Source organism: Dermacentor andersoni, chromosome 1 (genome assembly GCF_023375885.2).
Source record: "Dermacentor andersoni chromosome 1, qqDerAnde1_hic_scaffold, whole genome shotgun sequence".
Lineage (NCBI taxonomy): Eukaryota > Metazoa > Arthropoda > Arachnida > Ixodida > Ixodidae > Dermacentor > Dermacentor andersoni.
The window spans coordinates 161,827,870-161,850,583 of record NC_092814.1 but is presented as its reverse complement, the minus strand read 5'-3'; the positions used below and the strand labels follow the sequence as shown (position 1 = coordinate 161,850,583).

At 46.4% G+C, this 22,714-nt stretch overlaps 1 protein-coding gene across 1 annotated transcript in view; it reads left to right on the top strand.

Annotated features, from left to right (window-relative positions):
- The window catches only part of Culd (CUB and LDLa domain), a 223,478-nt gene that overhangs the window by 172,712 nt on the left and 28,052 nt on the right, over positions 1 to 22,714 (top strand). Inside the window, exons 5-6 of the mRNA XM_050194991.3 lie at positions 14,674 to 14,849; positions 16,293 to 16,646. Coding sequence (XP_050050948.1) covers positions 14,674 to 14,849; positions 16,293 to 16,646 — 530 coding nt within the window. The remainder of the gene's footprint in view (positions 1 to 14,673; positions 14,850 to 16,292; positions 16,647 to 22,714) is intronic.

Below are 22,714 nucleotides of genomic sequence, written 5' to 3'. Positions count from 1 at the left end.
GATCCAAGTGGCTTGAGTACGCAAGCCCCTTTCGGTCTCTAATCTCTCTCTCTCTCTCTCTCTCTCTCTCTCTCTGGGGGAAAGGGGAGGGATGAACAATGAACAGGTGAATTATGTCTCAGGGATGGGTGAATAATCGGAATATTCCCGCATACTGCTGCTTGCGAAGCATACGGCGCGTGTGGAATGATAAAGGCGCCACAATTACTCAAGTTATCAGCAAATAGAGCGTATTTGAGAGGACACGGTGATGACGAAGAGAATAGAAGACTCAGTGGACGATGGCGAAAGATAGCGAGAAGGAGCAAGGGCGCCGGTTAGATTTGACTCCTTTTTTTTTTCTCATTACACTTTCGGATTCGTGCTCCCCGATTAATTTTCTTGTTGTCGTTGCTGTCTACTCCCTGACAAGCTCCAAATTTATCCTTTGTCATCCTTCTTAATTTTCATTAATGGTATACTATGTAATCATTATTAATTTAGCATTTGTTATTGTGAATTATCCGCACGAACCTTGGCCAACTGGCGGGTATCCGTTTTTAGATTGAAAAAGGTAACAGCATTAACAACCAATCACCGTTCGGGTAGCGCCCATAACGTATACGGGGCCCATGCGATCTGCGGAGTCCACAGACCGGAAAGTGCCTTCTAGAAGCAGACGGGAAATAAGGCACATATTTTTGATGATGCAGTTAGTAGCGCTTCATGCTGACTGACGCTATACTTCCAAGTACTGTTTCACGGAACGACGTATCCTGTTTCAGCTATGTCGGCTTGTTAAAAAAAAATACACTTTTAAAAAGCTAAACTTCACATCAAACAACAGAAAATTCGTACTTAAAATATATAAAGTGACTTGTATCTTGTTACGAAAAGTCAAGAGGTTTGGTCAGCGCAAATTGGACTTGTTCAATTTTAAACCTCTGATGGCGTAAAATCGCGCTGCGAAGCTCAAGAAGCACGTATATACGCCAACCCGTGCGACTCACTTGTCTACTTATGGCACGGGATAAGCTTCGACGGAAGGAGAAAGCCGGCGGATCAAGATGGCAAAGCTCTAAGCTGCGCTCGGTGTAAAACGAAGAGCAACCACTATTATTATACGAAGTTATCCGGTGACTCCGCAGAGATGTGTGCATGTATTGCACGAGCCTCTGCAGTGTGTGCTTGATTCCTACTTGCGCGCGCCTCAGCATTTTATAGGAGCAGATGAAGATTCGAAAGGCAGAGAAGAATCCGATATTTGCTCCATTAGCTTTATAACCTGTTATTTATTCGGGTGTTCCCAAAATGACGCTATATATATCGCTGCCGAAAAGGGGCTGACAAAATAGCTTGGATTTCATTTTTTGCAGAGCGTATACGTATATACGACATGCCAGTTCTACGTGTTCGGTGCCTTCCGTGTGATTTCGCTAATAAACATGACACGGACAAAGGCGAAGATGCTGTTTGACACCCTTCGGCATGTTTGGCACTTCAGCGTTAAGTCGTTTCAGGCTAGTTTATTTTTTGAAGCAGTGTTTCTTTTAGCCCATATTGTCTCTGTACCATTGCGCGTACCCGCCGTGGTTGCTCAGTGGCTATGGTGTTAGGCTGCTGAGCACGACGTCGCGGGATCGAATCCCGGCCGCGGCGGCCGCATTTCGATGGGGGCGAAATGCGAAAACACCCGTGTACTTAGATTTAGGTGCACGTTAAAGAACCCCAGGTGGTCAACATTTCCGGAGTCCTCCACTACGGCGTGCCTCATAATCAGAAAGTGGTTCTGGCACTTTAAACCTCATAAGTTAACCATTGCGCTTGCGCAAGCAATATGTATGTGACGCCAGTTAGCTGCTCACCTTTTTCTTCTATTACCCTAATAAAAGACATGTTGGCGCAGAACGAACGAAAAAGAAAGACACGGAAATAGTGCATGCATGCACTCTCACGTATACTGTATACCAGAAACAAGTGGACCAACACAGAAGCTGCGGGATGCTCTCAGACTTCCACAAGCGTGTAGCGACAAAGCTGCTTACTTCGAACACGTTAGAGCCATGACCCTGCCAACGCGGCACCGTAATTGCTGCCAAAGTTTCTCACCCTATATATATGAAGAATATAAGAAAATCAGAGCAAAAAAAAGGAAAAAAAAAACGATGTGAATGGGAATCACGGAAGAAGTTGAACAAAAGAATACGACGACAGTGACGGTCGATACCTTCAGCCCTATTAACGCGAGAGTTCTCTGCGACAGAAATTTTCGCCTTCGTCATTCAAAATAGATGAACAGAAAACAAGTAAGTATTTTGTAATGATGCGCGACTCCGTGTTTCAATTTGAAGAGGCTACACCATTGTGCGAGTATGTTGTGAAAGGCGCAGATCCTCCGACAAAGGAAAATAAATCACGCTCTACAAGCGGTGTATTCGTCAGAAAAATGTATACGAGCAAGGGTCGAAACAGCTATACGGTGAAAAGCAACGAGGTACTACACGTTTCAAGATGTCTGTTTCGAGAGGACATTTCTGTTCTGCTTACTTTGCGGGAACACGGTGCAAGTAAAATGACTCGCCTATTGCACAAGAGTATACTTGAAGAGCAAGGACGTTCCGATATACAGCCATATACAAAAATAAAGCAGCCAAATGGGCTTCAGACCTGAGTGCTTCCCCCCGTGTAGCGCTACTTTGTACGATCCCCGTTCGCCGTCTTCGATGCGATGGCGGGTTCTAAAGTCGCACACAAGTCGAAAAGAATAAAAGAGGAAGCGTCACAGTCTTGAGAACTGATCGAATGAAAGTCAGGAACCTACGGATCTCCTCTTGTTTTCTTCAATATTACGACCTCTAAACGCAAAATATCATCTCAAGGATTCCTTTTAGGCAGCTTGCGTTGCCGCTGCATTTCTGGACCTACGTACACATTCGTTTGGTCCTCTGTCACTTCTTTTCCCCAAGCATAGTTCATGCTATTGTGAGCTTATTTTCTGGCAGGCTCACGAGACGGTTGTCACTTGCTTGTCAACTGAAATTTCCTTTCTGTAAGTCTTTTTGCCCCGCTCACGTGTCCGGAGTCTTGTTTTGGCCCGTGTGACTGTGCAATGTACCGTCACTTCAGAGCAGAGAGAGAAGCGGGTTAAGAGCAAGAGTCGAGCGGAACGTGGGGGCCGTGAATTCCGCCCGCTGTGGTGGCTTATTGGCTGTGGCGTTCTACAGCTGAGCAATGTGTTCGATAACCGCGACCGCTCCGACTGCGTACCGATGGAGATGGAATGCAAGAATACCGCGTACGGAGACGTGCGTTTTCTTCTGCATATTCTGTGTGTTCTTTTCTCCTTCACCATGGTGTACACTTGTACAGATACACACTCGTATACCTTATACAGATGGGAGGACTGCGGGGAAAATCTCATTCTTGGCAACTCGACGAGGCCCGCAGCCCTTCGTCTAGGCCTGTCGCTAATAAGTGGTGCCCAAAATATGGCGGCTACAACGTCGCGTGTTTTTTCCCATAGCGTGCTGTATGGCAAAGCATGGCCTTCGAGATTGGTTCCCCCCACTTGTTTTGAGGTGCGATGTGGACATTACGAAGGGCGCAGAAGAAGGCAAATTCGCATTTCCTTCTTGAAAACAAGCGCCAATTGTGTTATACTGAACGATCGTGGCCATAAAAGGCGATCTTGCTGCGAAATTTGAGCAAGAACAGAACAGCAGTAAGCGCAAAAACTTCTTTTTTTTTCATGTGGAGGGAATACGCACGTATCTGTACATAGCTTTTGGTCCATGCTAAATGGTTCCAGATGATCAGAAATAATCTGGCGCCCCTAATTAAGGCGTCTCTTGTAGCCCGTGTTGCTTTGGAACGTCTTATAATGGGAAACGAAAGGCAACTTAATCGAGAAGCGCTTTCAACAGTTCTTCCTTTCTTTCTCTCTTTCTTTCTTAGCCTCGGCCATGGAAACCCGCCTGAGTACCGAAGGAAACTTGCAGTGACGTTTCCATCAGATTTAAATGGTTATGCCAGCATATGTGTTCTTATTTTAATCTGATGCGCGCCGACGGGCTAAAGCTAGGGGAAGCGAATCTGACGAAAGAAACTCTGGGCAGCCACATTTCCCGACAGCGCTATTTTTGCGCCGTGTAATTGTTGAGCGTACTTGTCTGAGTTGGCAGGTGGAAAATGTAATAGAAATAGTAATAATAAAAGCCGCGATGTCAAGTTGCCTGTCACTATACGGCGAGTAACCATGCTGAATGTCACGTCACGCGAAAGTGAAAGTATCCCCGAAAGTGATCGATCGAGAGCACGGCTCCTGGGTCGCCGTCCAAACGAGATCTGAAGCGTGAAAAAGCTGTGGCCGCGATCACTTCACTCCTATGACACTTATCGTTTCTGCAGTAACGTAGCGCGTTATGTTATTTATTTTCTCTTTTTTTCTTCTTTTTCACGTTTCGGAACCGTGCGAAAAATATAACGCAATTTATTTAGTTATTTTTATTTCTGAGCATGCATCGAGCTCGACCACCTAGCGTTTGAGCAATGTTTGAAAAAAAGCAAACCATAACCCTCATGCAATATTTCGTAAGCGGGCTTTCCCACACATCTAAAATCTGAATTGGTGCAGCAATCCATGACAATGGCTGAGCGTGACAGCGCCAGCCAGGTAGAACAAACAATACATAATCGTAGACACCATTGCACAAGGCTGGCGGTATTCCACGACGTTGCACCATTGCACGTTCTCCGTTGCGCGCTGTCATAGGCCGCACTTCTCACGACCGTTAAGAGGAAGCTTTAGCTCGGGTGCTCCTATCTAAATACATGTAAAAAGAGAATTCGTTTTTCTCGGCAACCACAGCACCAAATTTGACGGGGTTTGTTGCATTTAAAAGAAAAACTTAGAATCTAGTGACTGTTGGTTTCGCATTCTTGATTTAGGTCGTCAATTTTTGATTAAAAATTGGCGAAAATCGCAAATTTTCAGAAAACGAAACTATCAAGTTTACAACTCTGTAACTCAACCACTAAAAATGATAATACAATTCTGTGAATTGCATCTAATAGTACATCTAAAGCGGACAAAATTGATATGTTACACATGAATATAAAAAAATTTAATCATAGGGAAATACAACTTTTGCAAAACCGTTGTAACCAACGTAACAAATTCACGTAAGATGTAAAATGACATATTGAATTTGTCCGCTTTGAATGATCTAATGGATGCCGTTTACAGAACCGCGATACCAGTTCTTGATGCAGAGCTATGAATTTATAAACTTCGTGCTTCTATTTTTTTGAAACGGTCAAATATTTGAAAATCGTTTTAAGAAAATTCAAGCCCTAAATCGAAATTCCGCTTCCAACAGTCACTAGAATTTAACTTTCTCTTTCAAATGCAACAAATTTCATCAAAATCGATCCAGGGGTTATCTCATAAAAACGTTTTTTGCGTTTTTACATGTATTTGAATAGGCCGCGTCGGAGTTGGGCCCGAGCTAAAGCTTCCTCTTAAAGGGACAACTGAAAAGTTCTCTCTTCTATTCCTCTCTCTCTCCCTCTCTGAGCACTAGAAAGCAGGGCTAAAAACGTTTCCAAAACCATGCTAGTGCAAACTTTCCGCTTCTTAATTAAATCAGGATCACTACTCCTTGCTTCGTGTTTACTTTATTCGTAAATCACTCTGAAGTTGCGGCTCGTCACATTTCTGTGTCAGTAACGTTTTTCGGTGCGATGAAATCTTGTTAGTTATTTTTAACCTAACAGCTTCCAAGTGTGCTCAATTGCGGTAAGCTTATTTTTGCCGCGCTCCGGGCGTATAGAATATAGATGCTGTGAATTTTTTTAGTAATTTGTAGAACAGACGTAATATCGACTTGTCACCCATTTACATTGTGGCTCGTAACTAAACGGTCGCCTTCGAACATTGGTATGTAAACGAGTCATTGGTCGGCATACGCACTATTAGGTGCCCTCATTTCTAATACGAAGGCGAATCAGAAAGTCTTGGCCCCTATCTTTTATTAGCCAAAATAAGGCACATACAGGTAATTACAAATATACGCACTGTTCTACATACACTATTTTTTCACATAGTCCGTACACCGGTTCAGACATTTGTCCCATCGCAGCACTAAATTTGAGATGCCCTGTCGTCAGTCAGCGACACACGCAGCCTCCCCCGAACGCTCATTGCCATGCAAGTCTTCACGGCATTTTGCGAACTCACAACACCACCACCTCACACTTCTCAAAGCGAGACACCTTTCTCCATACATGGGCTGCATTCCCCTGTGGATTTCGATGGACTTTCGTCCCTTGCTTCATAGAAAACGAATCAACTTCCGTACGGCGTCGATGCGTAAAGCACAACCGCCATCTTCAACAACTAACAGCAGCGCCTTGCCGCGGAGCTACCCGCAGACAAGGCCGGGCCCGTCCAAGGAAAGTCCACTGCTGGGAATGGATATGATGACTTCGCATTTACAACCGTAATTTGTCTAAAAATTAGGGGCAAAGACTTTTTGATCCGCCCTCGTATACATGAGTAACTGAGTGGGAGTGAGCGCGAGTCTCGGTAAGATTGAGTGAGGGGGGATGGAAGTGAGAGGATACTCGGGGAAAAAAAAAAATCTAACGTGAGTGAGTTTCGACTAATTTTGATGAGCTATATCTTGGCGACCATCATTTAACGCGAATTTTGCATTTGATTAGAAATAATCATGAAACTGTTCCGCTACAGCAAAACCTTGGTCTAAGGTAAATGATGGTTCAACATCTCGACAGGACAGAAGGTACAGTCAAGCATAGCAAGGCACTAACGTTATTCACGAGTGATACATCTTTTTTCGATACTTCTACAACGCGTGACAGCTACCTAACCCGAAAGCGTGCTTGTCCGAAGTATGTACACACAGCTGATCTAGCAGATGACGGTGAGCACATCTATGTTGAACTCAAACTAAAGATTCGAACTTGCGGGGCTGCTACCTAGAAATATTCTCTGCGCTGCGCTGACGTCATTATTCTACACCTTTATTGCGGTTGTATACGGCGGGTTATATGATAGAGCGCATTATAACGGCAACAACGTCGACGGGAACAATATTTCGAACAGCGGTAGTGCGGCAGTGGCACTGTTTCAGTGCGCAAATGAATGCACAGTGCACTTTGGTTTGAGCCAGGAAACCGCATGAATCAAATTATGGGGTTTAACATACCAAAGCCCACGCATGCAGGCTATACGAGAGAGGCCGTAGTGAGGGTCTCTGGATTCTCTTTCTTTTATTATTCGGGATTCATCTCAACCACTTAGTATTTCTTTTTTAATGTGCACCTAAATCTAAGTACAGGAAAATTTTTGCGTTTCACCCGTGAAGGAACGCGGCCGCCGTGATCTGGAATCGAACATATCGAATCACCGCTGAGGCAACGCAATGGGTCTAGGCACGAAATGGCGAGGCGCGCATGTAGCGCCATCTTGTTTCCATAGTGAGCAATCTAGTCGGCTGTCTTAGCGTTAACTTAATCTCTAGAAAAGGTGATACTGGAGGGCAGAGGAATTAAAGGGCAAACTAAATCGATGTATCTTTAACACACCCTTGCAAAAATAAGCTACGCGGGAACATTTAAGTCCAGCTCCATTAAGCCTAAATTAATCACGTTCACCGTGCGTGGCTGCGCAAAGCAGTGAACCCAGGCACCCATTTTCGCAAGCACACTCGCGTGTCCTTTGCTTTTCTTGGAATTGGGCTGCGTTTTTTTTTCTGTAAGTGGGCGTCGTGTCGAGCTTTATATTGTCACGATCCGTTACTTCAAGATAGCTTATTTTTCCTGCGCAGTTTGCAATATTCTCTGCGGGCGTCTCAAGAACAAAGGACTGAGTAATATTTCAAGCGCGCAAGAAGATCAATCTTCAAGTGACGCTCGTAATAAAAATGTTCACGCATTCACCTACACACCCCAAGGCGTTCGCGCCGCCGGCTCGGTTACTCAACATTCCTCAACTGCTTATTCAAAAAACAGTCACGGTAATTTTGCAGCATTTCGACATGGGTTAGGGGACTAATTAATGTGACTTCGAGGTAAGATATATAAGTGCAATAACTGCGCTTGCGCAAACGATTCAGCAAGGAAAACATGAATGTCATACGCCAGAAATCGGCTGCAATGCTTTTACTCACCCAGAACTGCTCCTTAAACATATATGAGTATTCGTTCAGCCTATATACACAACGCCGCCTTGTTGATGCGCAGGTCTGAAGGACGCATTGCATCATGCGTAATTCTTCGCGTTGAGATCACATATGGAAAAGACTGTAGTAAGTCTGGAGTAAGCAGACGTCGCCAAAAGTGGCGGCCGCAGTTCTTGTAAACGTCGCACAAAGTACGCCAACACATGCTGGTGTGTATATAATACCTTGCGGCAAATATTCAGAGACAAAGGATAAATGACGTTCAAATAGCGCATCATGTTTTTGTTACGACACAATCGTAGTGCGTGCCGAATGCCATGTCTGTGCGATGTTTGATATTTGAGTAATGATCCAGCAGTTTAGCCCGAAAATCTGAGCGACGCAGTCTACTATCATTTCGTATGTCGCACTTTCGTTTCAGTTTCACGCTTGATGCACCACACTTCATCACGTGAAGTATGCGAAAACAATTCGCGTAGGGACTATTCGACTCGAGCACCGAATCGAATCAATAGGATAATATTCTGGTCAGTTAGATGGGACACGTAAAACAGAACGGGCGCCGCCCATGCGGGCACCTTGGCCTATAGTTACGAAATTAAAATTAAATTATGGGGTTTCACGTGCCAAAACAACGATTTGATTATGAGGCACGCCGTAGTGGAGGACTCCGGAATAATTTGGACAACCTGGGGATCTTTAACGTGCCCCCAATGCATGGGACACGGGCGTTTTTTTCTGCATTTCGCCCCCATCGACATGCTGCCGCCGCGGCCGGGATTTGATCCCGCGACCATCGTGCTTAGCAGCGCAACACCATAGACGCTAAGCCACCATGGCGGGTACTTACGAAATGAACCAACGAGCCCGAACCAAACTTTTATTGCCCTAGATCAGCGTCAATGTGTTCCTGCATCGAAAGAACACAGTCGCCGAACAAAAGAAATGGCTCGCACATGACAACGTGTCACCGGAGTGTCGGTCGAGGAGGACAAATGCGCCCGACAGAACACGGCGGCCGGACAGCCGTAAAGGGAAGACCGTGCTAGCTGTGCTACAAAGCTACTGTATGGTAGTTACGACGACGTTGGCAAAGCGTGCGCTGTTTATGTGGCCGCATCGGTCTGATGGTCGCCGCCGCGTACCTCTCTCCGGCGCCTGGGTGGAGCGGTTCGTCACGAGGAATGGCACCACGCTATGCGCCGTCCCGCAGTTTGGTTCGCTAAAACGGGGCTGAGCCTTACGTTCGCTGAGGCCGACCGGCTCGGCACGAAGGAACTGTGGTAAGGCTACAGTGCTGGCGTAGCCCGTCAGCGAAGCCGAAGAGAGCAACAGTATGTGTAGTGTTCACATGGGTTTACGACCTGGCTGACGCTGCTGCTATACCGCACACTAGCGCGAATCATCGAAGTTTTCTTTTGCTTTAGTTCATTTACTTTATTTATTATTTTTTGTGTGGTACAAACTGCACCGAAGACAACGTTACGTGTAGTAGCTATTAAACAACTGCCACAATTTCAGTGCAGCTACACAACACGTGGCGTGGAAGTTCAAAATAATTAAGCCACTGACAACGCAGAAAAATCTGTTCAAAAATGAATTCCACCCAAAAGGAAAGCAAAGATAATGAAGTCCTATCAAAAGCGAATGCGGTCGCAATGAACGCGATATAATTAAATTTTCGTCGCGCACTAGTACTGCGGGTTCCAGACCATGATTACCAAGTCGACAGGCGCCCATTGAAGCAGAAAAACGGGGTAGAAAGAAGAAAGATAAAAGAAGGCGGGGCACAAAAACTTTTTCGCTGCTTTTTTTATATATTTCATGCTTAGCCCCCCTCCGCGTCCAGACTGCTCCACCTCCCTCATCCTCCTCTCTCTCTCTCTCTCTCTCTCTATTATTTTCCCACTCGCTTTTTCTTTTTCCTTTTCTGTCACCTCTTAAATCGATGTTCTTTCATTTCTGTTTATAAAACAAGCACGGAAACGAAACTGCTCTGAGAAAGGAGGCAGCGTGAAGGCATTTCTCCCACTTGATTCAGCCTCTCTCCCTCTCTTTTTCACCGGCACGTCGCTTTCCAAGTACAAGCAGGGACAGCTATTGGTTCAGTGCCCTGGTGTGGGCGAGTGTCCTCAAAGAGGGAAGCGATGTCAGCAGGCAACAAGGCGCGCTAGTGTAGAGAGCGCGCGCCGCTCTCTGGCCTTCATCAATTTACCCAGGCCAGCCAGCCGGGCGGCCAAAGCGGGCAGTCGACTGATGGCTTTGTAGCTTTGCTTTTCTGCCTGGTTCTAAGCTGAAGTCCGCTGCCGTGTTTCAAGTCGCACCGCACCTTTCCTGCTTCTCCATCGATCGCGATACACCATCCATAGTAAACCCCGCTAAAATTGAGCCGGCCGCGAAGTGCCCCAATTCAACACGTCCAGCCAACTTTCCTCTATTTGGCCACTCTCACCTGCTGGCCTACTCCCTCATTCTTCTTTTTCTTTCCTTGTTTTTTTTTTCACTGAACCATTTATTCGGGGAGGAGAGAAATAAAGGAGAAACTTTTCGAACGTTTCCGTGGAAGGAATATTTTCTTTGTCGACAAGTATAATCGCCACAGATCATATCCTGATTTCTTACCTAAACAAGGTCGGCAGTGCACGCACAGTTTTGAAAAGATCTTTTTTTTTTTTCGACAAGAGCCTAGTTGGAAAAGAAACGGTGCACGTTCTGCGCTCTTGTAGCTTCCATACAAAATTTCCACGTCCGCGGTCAATTCATGAACGGAACTGGGGCGCTATAACGTAAAACTATTCCAAACTTTTCTATTCCATTTCTGCAATCAGCCCTCCGCGATTGGTCAAAAACTTTTTTGGACCACCTCCACTTCACCTGTCTGTCACGCGACGTCACGAAAACGGCGATAGCTCCCCATCTGATATGACGTGTACACACTGATTATGCATGATTTGACCGAACAAAAGAAAAATGGCTATTTTTGATTCGACGCCTTTTCGCCATTAGCCCTCGGCTATTGGTCAAATGTTTTCGGGCTGCACCAACTTCACCTGCCCGTCAAGCGACGTCACAAAACCGCAAAAACTCACTGCGTCAAAGTGACATGTACGCGTTAAAGACGCATTAATATGCCGAACAAATCTGAATTTTCTTCTGAATAGCCGCAGGCTGCCCCGTTCGGAAAGGAATAAAAGATGGCTGCCGCCGATCGCTCAGACACTGGCCACTCGCGCCTGCTGGAGAGCATGGACTTATTTGCGTATAGAAAAACTTTTGCGTGGCCGTATAAAGTTTCTGAGCATTTTCGGCACGTTTACGACCTCGTTCTGCCAACTCTTCTTTGCTGAGGATCCGTTTTAGCGTCATTCTTAAGCTTTCGTTGCATGCCGCCGCGATTGTCGACGAGCCACCGTAAACTGAGTAAGGGAAAGCGGACCGATCACAGACGGCAGCAACACCCTCTTCATGCGATTATCAATTTTCAGTGCAGTGGCTCGGCCCCACCGAATCCCTCTTTACTTGAGCGTGCTCCTCGCCTCTTGTCAGCCAATTCGATAAGACAAGCCGCTCAGTGTAGGCAATGTTATGCGTTTTTCAAGCAACCAAATGTGACCTCCTATGAACGAGGAGAGCGTTTGATTTGTCAGTTCAGACAACCCTGCGGGTGACCGCCCGATGCCTGCGTCGGCGGTTACGCAGATTTGACGTCAGAGGATTGGAATGAAATCTTATTGGAATAGTTTTACGTTATAGGGCCCCTGTATTTCGTTTAATGATGTTCGAGCTGCGCCCTGCATAGGCATGCCCGTGTTGTAATGACGCCTTCCGGCTAATTGCGTAACGATGATAAAGGGACAAAGTGACATACACAAAAAAAGTGTCTGCATTGAACAAGTTTCGCTACGCGAGGGTTAACAGTTGCACGGCAGTTACGTGCACCACATCCCACAGTGCAAGCGAAAGCGGTTTGCAGTGCGTCCCACGTACGTTAAATAAACAATGGCAGGCCGTGCTGTTCAGGCAGTTTTCGCGTATTCTTCCGGTAATGCCAGGCCATGGCGATGCCTTATGAAAAACCAGAAACTATATACTTGGTTTACAATGGCTCTTCCAGAGCAAAAATAACGATAACGTTCATTCGCAAAAAGGCAACTAAACATTGCACATCGTGTAATGCACGACAAGCAAGATTAGGCTAAGTTGTAACCCACAGAAATCGTGACAAAATAAAGTTCTGTTCCTCCTATGGCGCGCAATCTCAGACTGAATTTACATAATTCACATCACAAGTCAGTCGCGCAACCCTTGCACACGCAAGACACATGACCGGCATATGCACGGCGCGTGCTGTGAATGACATCCTGTGGTGCGCGACTTGGGATGCTGGCGACATGCACCCGAATCGTTTAATGCGATTAGCATTCTTTGCCTACTTCAGGCACTTTGAGTATATCTGTCTTATACGCCGACCCGGTGATCCAAGTTGTCTGAGCTTGGGTCACTTGGTATGTGCCGTGGTAGTGATGCCACCCGAGGTCGTACCATCGTCGTCATCTGACGTTCGCCATACCGTTACCGTCACGCTGTCTTTGTACCATCGCCATCATTTCAGCAACGTCATCCAATTGTTGTCACGCCGTCGTCGTCATACCGCATTCGTCATTCCAACGGCATCATTCCGTCATTTCATCGTCGTCACTGCGTCATCATACAGTCGTCGTCATGCCGTCATGGCCATCACAGACCCTGCCAAGCGAGTATCATGGCAAAGTGAGCCAGTCCCGGAGACAGTGTATGTCGCATATAGCCGATCCACTGGAAGCTTCAGAACGATCACTACAGATTCTAAATAAAGGTGTCTTCAGCAATACGGTATGACACTACATTGGTTGAATGTTGATCGCATTAGCGTCGGTAGTCATCGCGAGATGGGTTCTGCCGGAATTTGTCTTCTCTTTCTTTCTTTCTTTCTTTCTTTCTTTCTTTCTTTCTTTCTTCAGGGAAAAGGCAGGAAATGGCATTTCGTCATCGATAAAACATACCGCCTTGAATTTAGAAGGTTACGAAGAACTTGTATCGCATATGACTTGTGCCATAGCGGGGTTATTGACGTTTGCTATTCTCAGGAGATCTTCGCAAGGCGACCAGTGACCGTGTACTAGGTGTGTTCTTTCTTTAGCGCAGAAAGGCCTGTGCTGCCATTTTCTACAACGTCTAAGCGACCTAATTTCTTGTCCTTCTTGTCATACATGTTCACTGTCTAACGGCAACGCAGGTAAGGCTGTTGAGTGTAAAGTGTTTATTATATATGTAAATGGAAATCAATCAATAAAATTAGACAAGAGTGAAAGTCGAGAGGCTATTTGTCGACTTAGCTCGAATCATTAGAAAAGTCAGACGCACTTGCATCGAGTGTCTACACTTCCCTTGCATGACCTAAAAGTCTCGGTCTCAACTTTCACCGCAACCAACAGACCGATTGTCGTTTCCCCTGTTTGTGTTTTACTTTGGAAGGTACCTATTCACAACCAATGAGCATATTTAAAATGCAAGGCTTTTCACTCCGACATAGCGTAGACACACGTAAATGCTTTTGCAACCAAAAAGCCAAAAACTTCTTTACATGGGAAGAACACAAAGCTTGCCGGGGGTATATATACATATATTGATTAACGGCAGTTCCCTATCCATGGCAAAACGCGTAATGTTGCGTCGCCGTGGATGAGCTTTACCTGTAGTATTACCCACCTGTAAAGGTGCTGTTAATGAAAACGTACGTATACAAGTACAGTCACAAGTAATTATGAAAGTTCCTTCCAGCCAGTTGCTGCATCATTTACACTCTCTTAGGCATTGGATCGATAGAGTCTCCGACTGTTGCGCAAAGGAAATTTGGCTAATGTTTACGTTGTCTTCCTGTTTTATGATTATCATTATTTTATGCAGCGGTTGTTCAACAACAGTGACAATGCAGGACGAAAATTAGAGCGTTCCAAAGCAATAATTAATGGAAGACAGCTTCACGGATCCACTAAACATTAAACACAGCTGAAGGCACAGCTTGAAAATGGGCGAGGTTAAAGGTATTATAAACATACGAGCCAATCAAAAGACGTTATGAAAATCAGAAGCCCATGGAGCAATGTGAACTGAAGAGCGGGAAATGAAACTCAATATTGAGCTGCCGGGTTATACCTGCGACTACGCCGCCGAGGACATATCCTTGAGGGTAAAAGTATACACTGCACGACAATCTGGACGCGTTCAACATAACGGCTTTTGTCGCTCATGTCCACGCACGCCATGGATGCGCAACATCCGTGACGTATGTGCGAGCGACATTACGAACGCACACGCGTTCTCTCTCCTGCTCATCCATGGCAAATACTCTTGTTTCTCGTCAAGAGCCACTCGCGCAGTTTATGTGCTGAACTATTAACGAACGGTACACTTTTTTATTATTATTATTTCATTTTTCTTTCCTCCACAGGTGCGACTACGTGTGGGTTAAAGAACCAACAGTTGGGAAGTCTGGCCAAGAATTCTGCGGCATCAGGTCCAACCACACGATCCAGAAGTACGAGTCCAAGACCAAGCTAGTCTCCATAGACTTCCTGTACAGCTACTCGTACGCCGACGCCTTCAGCATAGAATTCACCGCGATCGGTGAGTCGACCTTCAAGGCTGAGCGCACACGGCGCGCGCCACTCTTGCCTTCAAGCGCGGCGTGAAAAACGCGCGCTATGGAAATTCCGCACCAAAAGCTACGACGTCCAGCTCCGGCGGCAGAAAGGCTTCGCCACGCGCTGGCACACCGACGACGGTTGCAAAACGCAACGGCGCGAGTAGAAGCGCGTACCGCCGTAGGTGCTTCATAAGCACATGCAGCGGTGCAGACTCCCACGAACGTGACGGACAGGCGAGAGGAGTTTACTTGGCGGTGTGTGCTTGATGCAATATGCAAGACTGCTGTCGCGCTGGCACAACGGCGTCGGCACTGAAAGCCGTGCAACGTGTAAATCCATGCATTAGATTCACGCACCGATCCATTGACGTTGGCCGCTTTCTGCAGTTTTGTAACGTTGCTCTGATGTCGGCGGAGCGGAGGACACCGGCGCTAAACGATTCGCGATTGTTTTGAAAGTTAGGCGGAAACCAAAGGTCGTTCCCATTGTTAGTTTTCCTCGTTCCCCTCTCTGTCTTTGTCTTGCAATGTGGACCAGCGTCCATTCAGCTAGGACACCTTCTCCGACCGGAACTTGGCGAGTGAAGGGCAACAATGCGGAACATCATTAAGGGACTGATCACGCTCGGAAAGAGCATAGTGGACAGCTAGCACAAATCCATGCACTCACGAGCTACGAATGCTGGGTGCCAATAATTCTTCAAAAAGGTCCAAAACCGCGCACACTGCATACAGAGTGTCCCAACTATAATGTACAAAGATTTAAAAATATGCAATGCTACATAGCTGGACAGAACCAAGGATTTTCCGTCGCTTGGAGATACTCAGATTACTTTTTGCATTCCACCTAATCACATAATTTGTCTTAATTAATGAACGTCTCAAATAAGATAATTCGATTAAAAGTGTCAATGAGAAAATTGCAGAGCAACATGAAAAACACACGTTACAGATTTCTGTTGCTCAGTGCATGCTACATAAACGTGTTTTTCCGAGCGTGAAAGAAGTCCGCGAATACACGCAAAATTGCCGCGTGACTGGCCGCTAGAGGCACTTTTTACGTAGGTACAACGGCCGATGTAAAAGAAATGAACTTCATAAGGGATCGACGTCGGGCTAGTTAGTGTTGCATTTAGGCGGGGAAGCCAGTCCAAATGCTACACCAACTAGCCCAACGTCGATTCCTTATTCTCGGTCTGCCTCCTGTTATCTTGGGAGGTGTTGGGCTGGCTCAGGTGCATATATAAGGGTCGGCGCCGCGGTCCTTAATTGTGCAGACAAAGCGGATTCAGGGTAGCTTCCAGGGTGGACCCTTATCAAAGCGTATACAGAAAAGGGGGGCAGGGCCCTACCTCTGGATCCGCCAGTGCAACAAGGTATGGTCAAAGGTTGCCAAGACGAACTTTATTCCCTCACTGCCGCAGGTAACTTCTACGTACACGTTGGACAAGTGGACTACCAGCACAAGGGCGGCGCATCAGGTTTCCTGGAGTCGCCACACTTTCCGGTCGGTTACCCGAGCGACTACAGCGTAGAGCACACGTTGCGCAACTTGGACAGCCGTGGATTCGTCCAGCTCGTCTTCACGGACTTCCAGCTCTCACCATGGTCCTACGTCGAGCTGCTCGACGGCAACGGTTCGCGCGTGGACGTGTACAACGGCAACACCTTTCGACCACCTATCGCGACTTCTGACGGGCCGGTCATGGTGCTACGCTTCCGCGCCAACGACGAGTACCCCGACTTGGGCTTTCGAGCGAAGTACACGTTCGTCAACTGTGAGTGCAAGCGCTCGACCTGCTTGGCCTTCTTCTAAAACGGGGAAAAAAAATGTGACCTTTGAAAACTAAACGAACACTGTAGTCGGATGTCACAGTGAGTTTTATAATAAATCAGACAATTGGCATTACTTACTAACATTAACTGTAAACATGCACGATACGTCAGTGTGCTCCGAAAGGAGCTGTGCAGCGTCAAACGAACCAGATATAACGTCTCACTTAAGATGCTAGAGCTTTTATTTTTTTTAAAAATCGATGGCTAATATATTTGTCACACATTTGTCAGTACTGAAAACATCAGGAAACATTTCATTCGTTATTGTCAACTCACAGGATATGTATCCAGCTCCGCTCATCAGATAGCCACTCACATCTATAGAAGATTTTCGCTTCTAGTTTCTAGCGGAACAGTGTTCATGATGACCAGGGAATTTCTTTTCCTTTTACACTATTTGTGATAGAATAATTGTCAGCGTAAGCGAATAGAACGAAAGCTTATAGAAAACTAGTAAACGTTATTTCAGTTGTAATTCGAGTTCCACGCCTTTTCTTATTTTTCGAAGACTCACATAGATCGACAGTCTATTATTATATAGCCTTGACGCTCTCTGGCCCCTTCTGGCCCTTGCACCAATAAACTCCAGTCAAAAACAACAAGACTCACATATAGCTCAGTTTTGGGCACTCTGATATTCCACCACTATAACTGAGCCTTATTCATATTCAACGTAGCGAGAAAGTAATTTATCGAAATTACCTATTACATCATAAAACAAAAAGTCCTACTCATATATCGGGCAATTGCGCTCCTATACAGAAGCGTTATGGTGCGCTACTCTAGTCCACTTGAGTTGTGGGCTTATCCTCCACACAACGCGTGATTTTATTCTTGCCTTGTTTACACACTGTATATGAATTATTTATCATTAAGTCTTGCAGATTCCACTATAATAATTGCTCCGCTGACTTGCGACAGGTGCTTGTATGTTCTATTAGGTATAGATTTTTGAAGGTGTTGTTTGTAGGGAATTTCTGAAGGATGTGATGTCCACCCCATACAAACCTAACCTAAATACGTGTCGTAGGTAGTTTTATGAACGATTGAGACTAGCGCTGAAAACCTTGGCAGTATAAACTAGGAATCTGCGAATACCGAATAGTAAATTTGGAATGGAGAGAGAGAAAAAAATCTGCCGAATATCATATATGAGGATATCTAACACAAAGTTTAATGCTAATAAATTATGAGCAAGAAAACCATGGGTGCTGCACATCAGTGGCGTAACCAGGGAGTGGGACAGCAGGCTCTCCCCCCCCCCCCCGGAAATGTGTGTGTTTGTGTACAGCCGTCTCAGCCCCCCCTTCTTTTCCTCCCCCTCATGGTCCATAGTCAAGTCGGTGACCCCCCTCTCCCCAAACAAATTTTCTGGTGAAAAAAGAGAGCGCTACGAAGACGAGGACGAAAGAACAACAAGTACGACAGACAGCGCTCTCTTTTTTTCATCAAGTATGCTCAACCAACTCGCCCACATCAAGCTTCTGCTGCTTCAAATTTTCTGGCTACGTTACTAGCTGCACATGCTCAGGCATCTGCTATCAATCTGTTGCTAGCTATCAGTAACTTCGGTATCTATGCATCAAAATTTACAGGAGGGTCCACCCTTATTAAAAGGAACACAAATTAGTACAACTGCACTGATTACAGCTCAGTTCGCATACGAAGGTCTGGAAAATAATAATTTCTTCTTTTTCTAAAAATTTTTTATCCATAGAATGTCTTTTGAATAGATCAAGTGAGCTTCCTTTTTTTCTTCTGAGGCTGAAGAAATAGTGCAGTTATGTTGACCTGAATACCAATTCAGCTTACGGTCTGTTGCGTAACGTGTAGATGTCGTATGAACATAAGAATAGTATCAAATGATACCTCTCCGTGTCGAGAGTGTGTCGCAATAGACGGAAACTGAGAATATAATAGTGGGCCATATACTGACTTCATGGCAATCTTCTACTGCTTAGAAATTTTTCTCCGCAGTTTTCCCCGGGAGACAGAAGGGTTTCCCCATCCTTATGGCAGGTGGGTTCTTAGGGTTACTGCTAGCTCGTTAAGGCCAATCTGCGACAAAGACGAAAGCGCAGACCGCGCATCACGTGACAACCTCACCGCTCGGCGCAGCATATCCAGCGCGTATCCATCGTTGTCGCAGCGGGTGTCGACACGGTCACCGCGCCGACGGTGCAGAGCAGGCGCCTTTTCAATGTCGGGTTCGGCGTCGTTTGCCACCTGTCGAAGGTTCTGGAATAGGGAGGGCCACGGCTAGTTAGCTCACTGTACTGACGCATCCCGCTTTATCCATTTCCATCCGCTGTCCGTGCAAATATGCGGCTGCACATGACATTTTCGCGCCCTCAATGTAAATCCAACGCTATAGTCGCGTGGCGGGTTTGTCGAAGCTACGAAAAGATATCTACAACTGCGTCCGGGACGAGAGGCCCGCTGTACGGCGTGTCGCAAAGATGGCGGCCGTGAACAACGTCGTGCCATCCCGTACACCCGTTTTCTTTGGCGATGTGGTTTGTCGGCTTTTCGAGTGTTTTGCGGCTGCTGCGGATTGATATGTGCCAACTAGGCACCAAACCGTAACCACAATCGGCGACACCAGACGAAGCGCCGCCGATTAGGCCTAATTAATGGGCGCCATGTGAGGCCGCGACGAAAATTCACCGCGCCGAAGCCGTCGCGGAACGCTTGCCGCGAGTGTGTTCGTACGGGTGACTGATCAGTGATTGGTCCTGAGATCACAGCCCTTGAAGCTGAGTTCGGGACCGCAGGCGACCAGACGCGCAACTTACCGCAAGCACGTGTACAAAGTTCGTGTACAAGAATCCGAACTGCGTGTCTGAATGCGCGAACACGCGTATATAGCCGATACGATGTGCGTGCCTTCCGGAGGCTAATAAATAAGTCAGACCTTCGCACATGCTTTCGCGCTTTCCATATGCACTCCTTTTGTCGTCGTTTCCTCCGTCTGCATCGCGTATGGTAACTGTTTTGATCTGTCTATATATCGACCTCGACGAAGCTTGTACCGACAGGTACCGTGAGCCGAGACACCAATCACGGCCGGGTTACAGTGAACTGGACTTTGGGGTAGCCGGATCTCTCACAAAATATTTGAAGAAAAAAAGTCGCAGTTTCGCCCGAAAGGCGAAGCATCGATTGCGATAACAAATTAGTGGACAACTATAAGAAGTAACAATAGTAGTTTTATCGGCCGTGTCAACTTGTAAACATAGGCATATTAACTAAATTAACAAGCATGGTGTCATGCGCGCATAAGCAAATATGAACACCTCTCGCTCGATGATCCCGGAGACTCGCTGTCAAAACGCTGGAGTGAGGAAGCGCGGCAGCAGCAGCGAGCGAATTGACCTTCGTGCTGCCTCTCGCATCAACGAGAACCAAGCCGCGAAAACACAGCGCGCGGCGGACTCTCTCCCCGTCGCAGATATATCGAGACCCTCGTTTATTACATAACTAGGTCTCGAATCCGGTAGCATTGATGCTTTCAGGTAGCATGTGTGGGTTTATTGACGAGTTGCCTTCACCCAAAAAGATCACGTTCCCGGGACGCCTGCCGTAGAAAGGCTGTTCCAGATCCGCCGCCAAGGTTTGTGAGTGGTGGCGCTGGCTAACACTCCCAGGGTTCTACGGGGAAACATACATACCCAAGAAAGTGGATGGGGAAACGGCGCCGCGGTAGCTCAATTGTTAGAGCATGGCACGCGTAATGCGAAGACGTGCGATCGTTCCCCACCTGCTGCCAGTTGTTTCTTCATCCACCTTCATTTCCATTAATTTATAATTTCTTTAGTTCATTTACTAAGCACAAGTAATTTCCCCTATGTTGTCCTTAGTGTCAGTGTTTGTTGGCTTCTTATATTAATAAAAATCGGGCCCCTCGGTTAACCCCCTTTCTTCTCGTAGAATACGGTTGAGTGGGACAAACGGCTGGGACGGCGCATGCTTTGCAGTGAGGCGCGCGACGACGAAAAATACTGTGGCAGCGCTGCGATCGAAGTGGATTGCGCCGCATCAAGGTCGCGCCGTTGGAAACTGCTGACGATATTTCTCGGAACGGTAATTCGTACTACTTCGCGCATTGGCATATGCGTTCAGACCGTTCAAACGGTGTTTATAATTGGATGTAAATTGTATTTGTGCCTTAGGAATAGATGCCTTTCTTTCTCTTCTTTACTTCATTCCATTTTCTTTTCTTTTTTTCCACTCGGTAATTGCGCGTGCATTTCGGCCGCAGTGTCGGCTTTTATTCTACTATGTTATTGTACGGTTCCCTATGGAGAACAAATATTTTTCTTGGTCTTCAAGCAGAATGCATCTTTCGTGTGTATTTTTGCGCATACAGTTTTCCATGAGTAGGTCTTACGAAACGCAGACGGGAAACATGTAAATTTCCTAAATTTCCTGCTTGCCGCTTCAAACAAATAAAACGTATCTGCCCCATCCGGCGCCCTATACTCAGATTTACGGAAAACATTCTTATAGAAAAAGAAGAAAAAAACTGCAGTACAACATTCCGTTCATGTTTCCGTCTTCATCGCGCAACAGAATGCGGAGTAATTGGTAAGGGTTGTTAGATATGGAGCTGTTTCCTGCGCCTACTTCGAGTTCCCCCGGACCACATCGAATCGCGCCACTGCTACGTAAGGAATGCAGAAGCATGGATGACACATTCCAGAGAAGCGCACGTGCAAACAAGTTGAAGGCCCCCACTTCGTTCGCCGCCGGTAGCTATTCACTGCTTGGTTCTTCCAGAAAGCGAGGGGATAGCCCGGCACTGTTCCAGGTAACGTGAGTCCCGAAGCCAAACGGCTGTGATGTACCGGGAAGGCCTGGCAGCGTCGCACCGGTCGCCTTTGAAGAAGGCATTTGCCACCACAGTGGGGCCGTACCACCGGGAGCAGGTGGGCCCTCGAACAATGGAGCCCAATCGTCCCCCCTTCGCCGCCTTTGAAGAGAGCATTGCACCACAGCAAGGCAAGACCGCGGGGAGCCGCCGGGTGTGACATCACCGCACGGGTGCCTACCATTGGCCGAAGGTGGCGTCATCGGAGCGGACTCTCCCATTGGCCGAACATGACGCGACTTCCATTGCTCGAAGGGTTTAAAAGAAGCATTCCAGAGAGACCAGAGATTTCCCTGATTCACCTCTCTCGAACTTCTTGCCGCGGGCCGCAGCGTCCGAGTTGCTGCCGGCCCGTAATGACTGTACTACTGTTACTTGACTCTCACCTCTCTGTATATAATGTAAAATAAACCCTCCCAAGTTTTGTTTTCATCCCGAAGTCCGTCCCTCAACCCCTATAGGGTTCCTTCATTGCGGTCGGACCTCGGGCGCCGAAAAGTTTTAGGTAGCCACCATACATGCTAATCTTTGGCCCGTAAGCCGTGAGTATTTTTTTTTGTCCATTCCATGCTTAACAACAACAACAACAAAAGAACGCGGTCTGGTAGCTTAATCATTGACTACACAGTGGATATGGTGTTGCGCTGCTAAGCTCGAGCTCACGGGTTCAAACCAGGTTGCGAAATTCAATGGGAACAAAATGGAAAAATACTTACGTACTTCTGTTTAGGTGCACTTAAAAAAAACCCAGGTGCTGAGAATTGAACAAGGTGCTTCATAATCATATCGCCAGACGTAAAACGCCACAATTTTTTAATTAACAAATACAAAAAGATTAGGTAGCTACGTCCTTCAGCTTTTTTCAGGGATGTAAACGAGAGAAATTATTCTCGAGTCTGATTTATGAGAAAAGCATGTTACGCTTATCTTATATTTCATACCTAAATGTAATGCCGTGACCAACTGTACGTCCGCTCAACTATTCTGCATTATTAACGGCTGCTTTCAGTTATCCGGTGCACTATCATAAAGGACAATAATGAAGCAATTAAAGAAACATCATGCCTCTCATACACGTAGAGATATTAGTAGATCTGCTGTGTTCGTTGAAGAAACGTGTGGTACCACGTTGGGCACCCA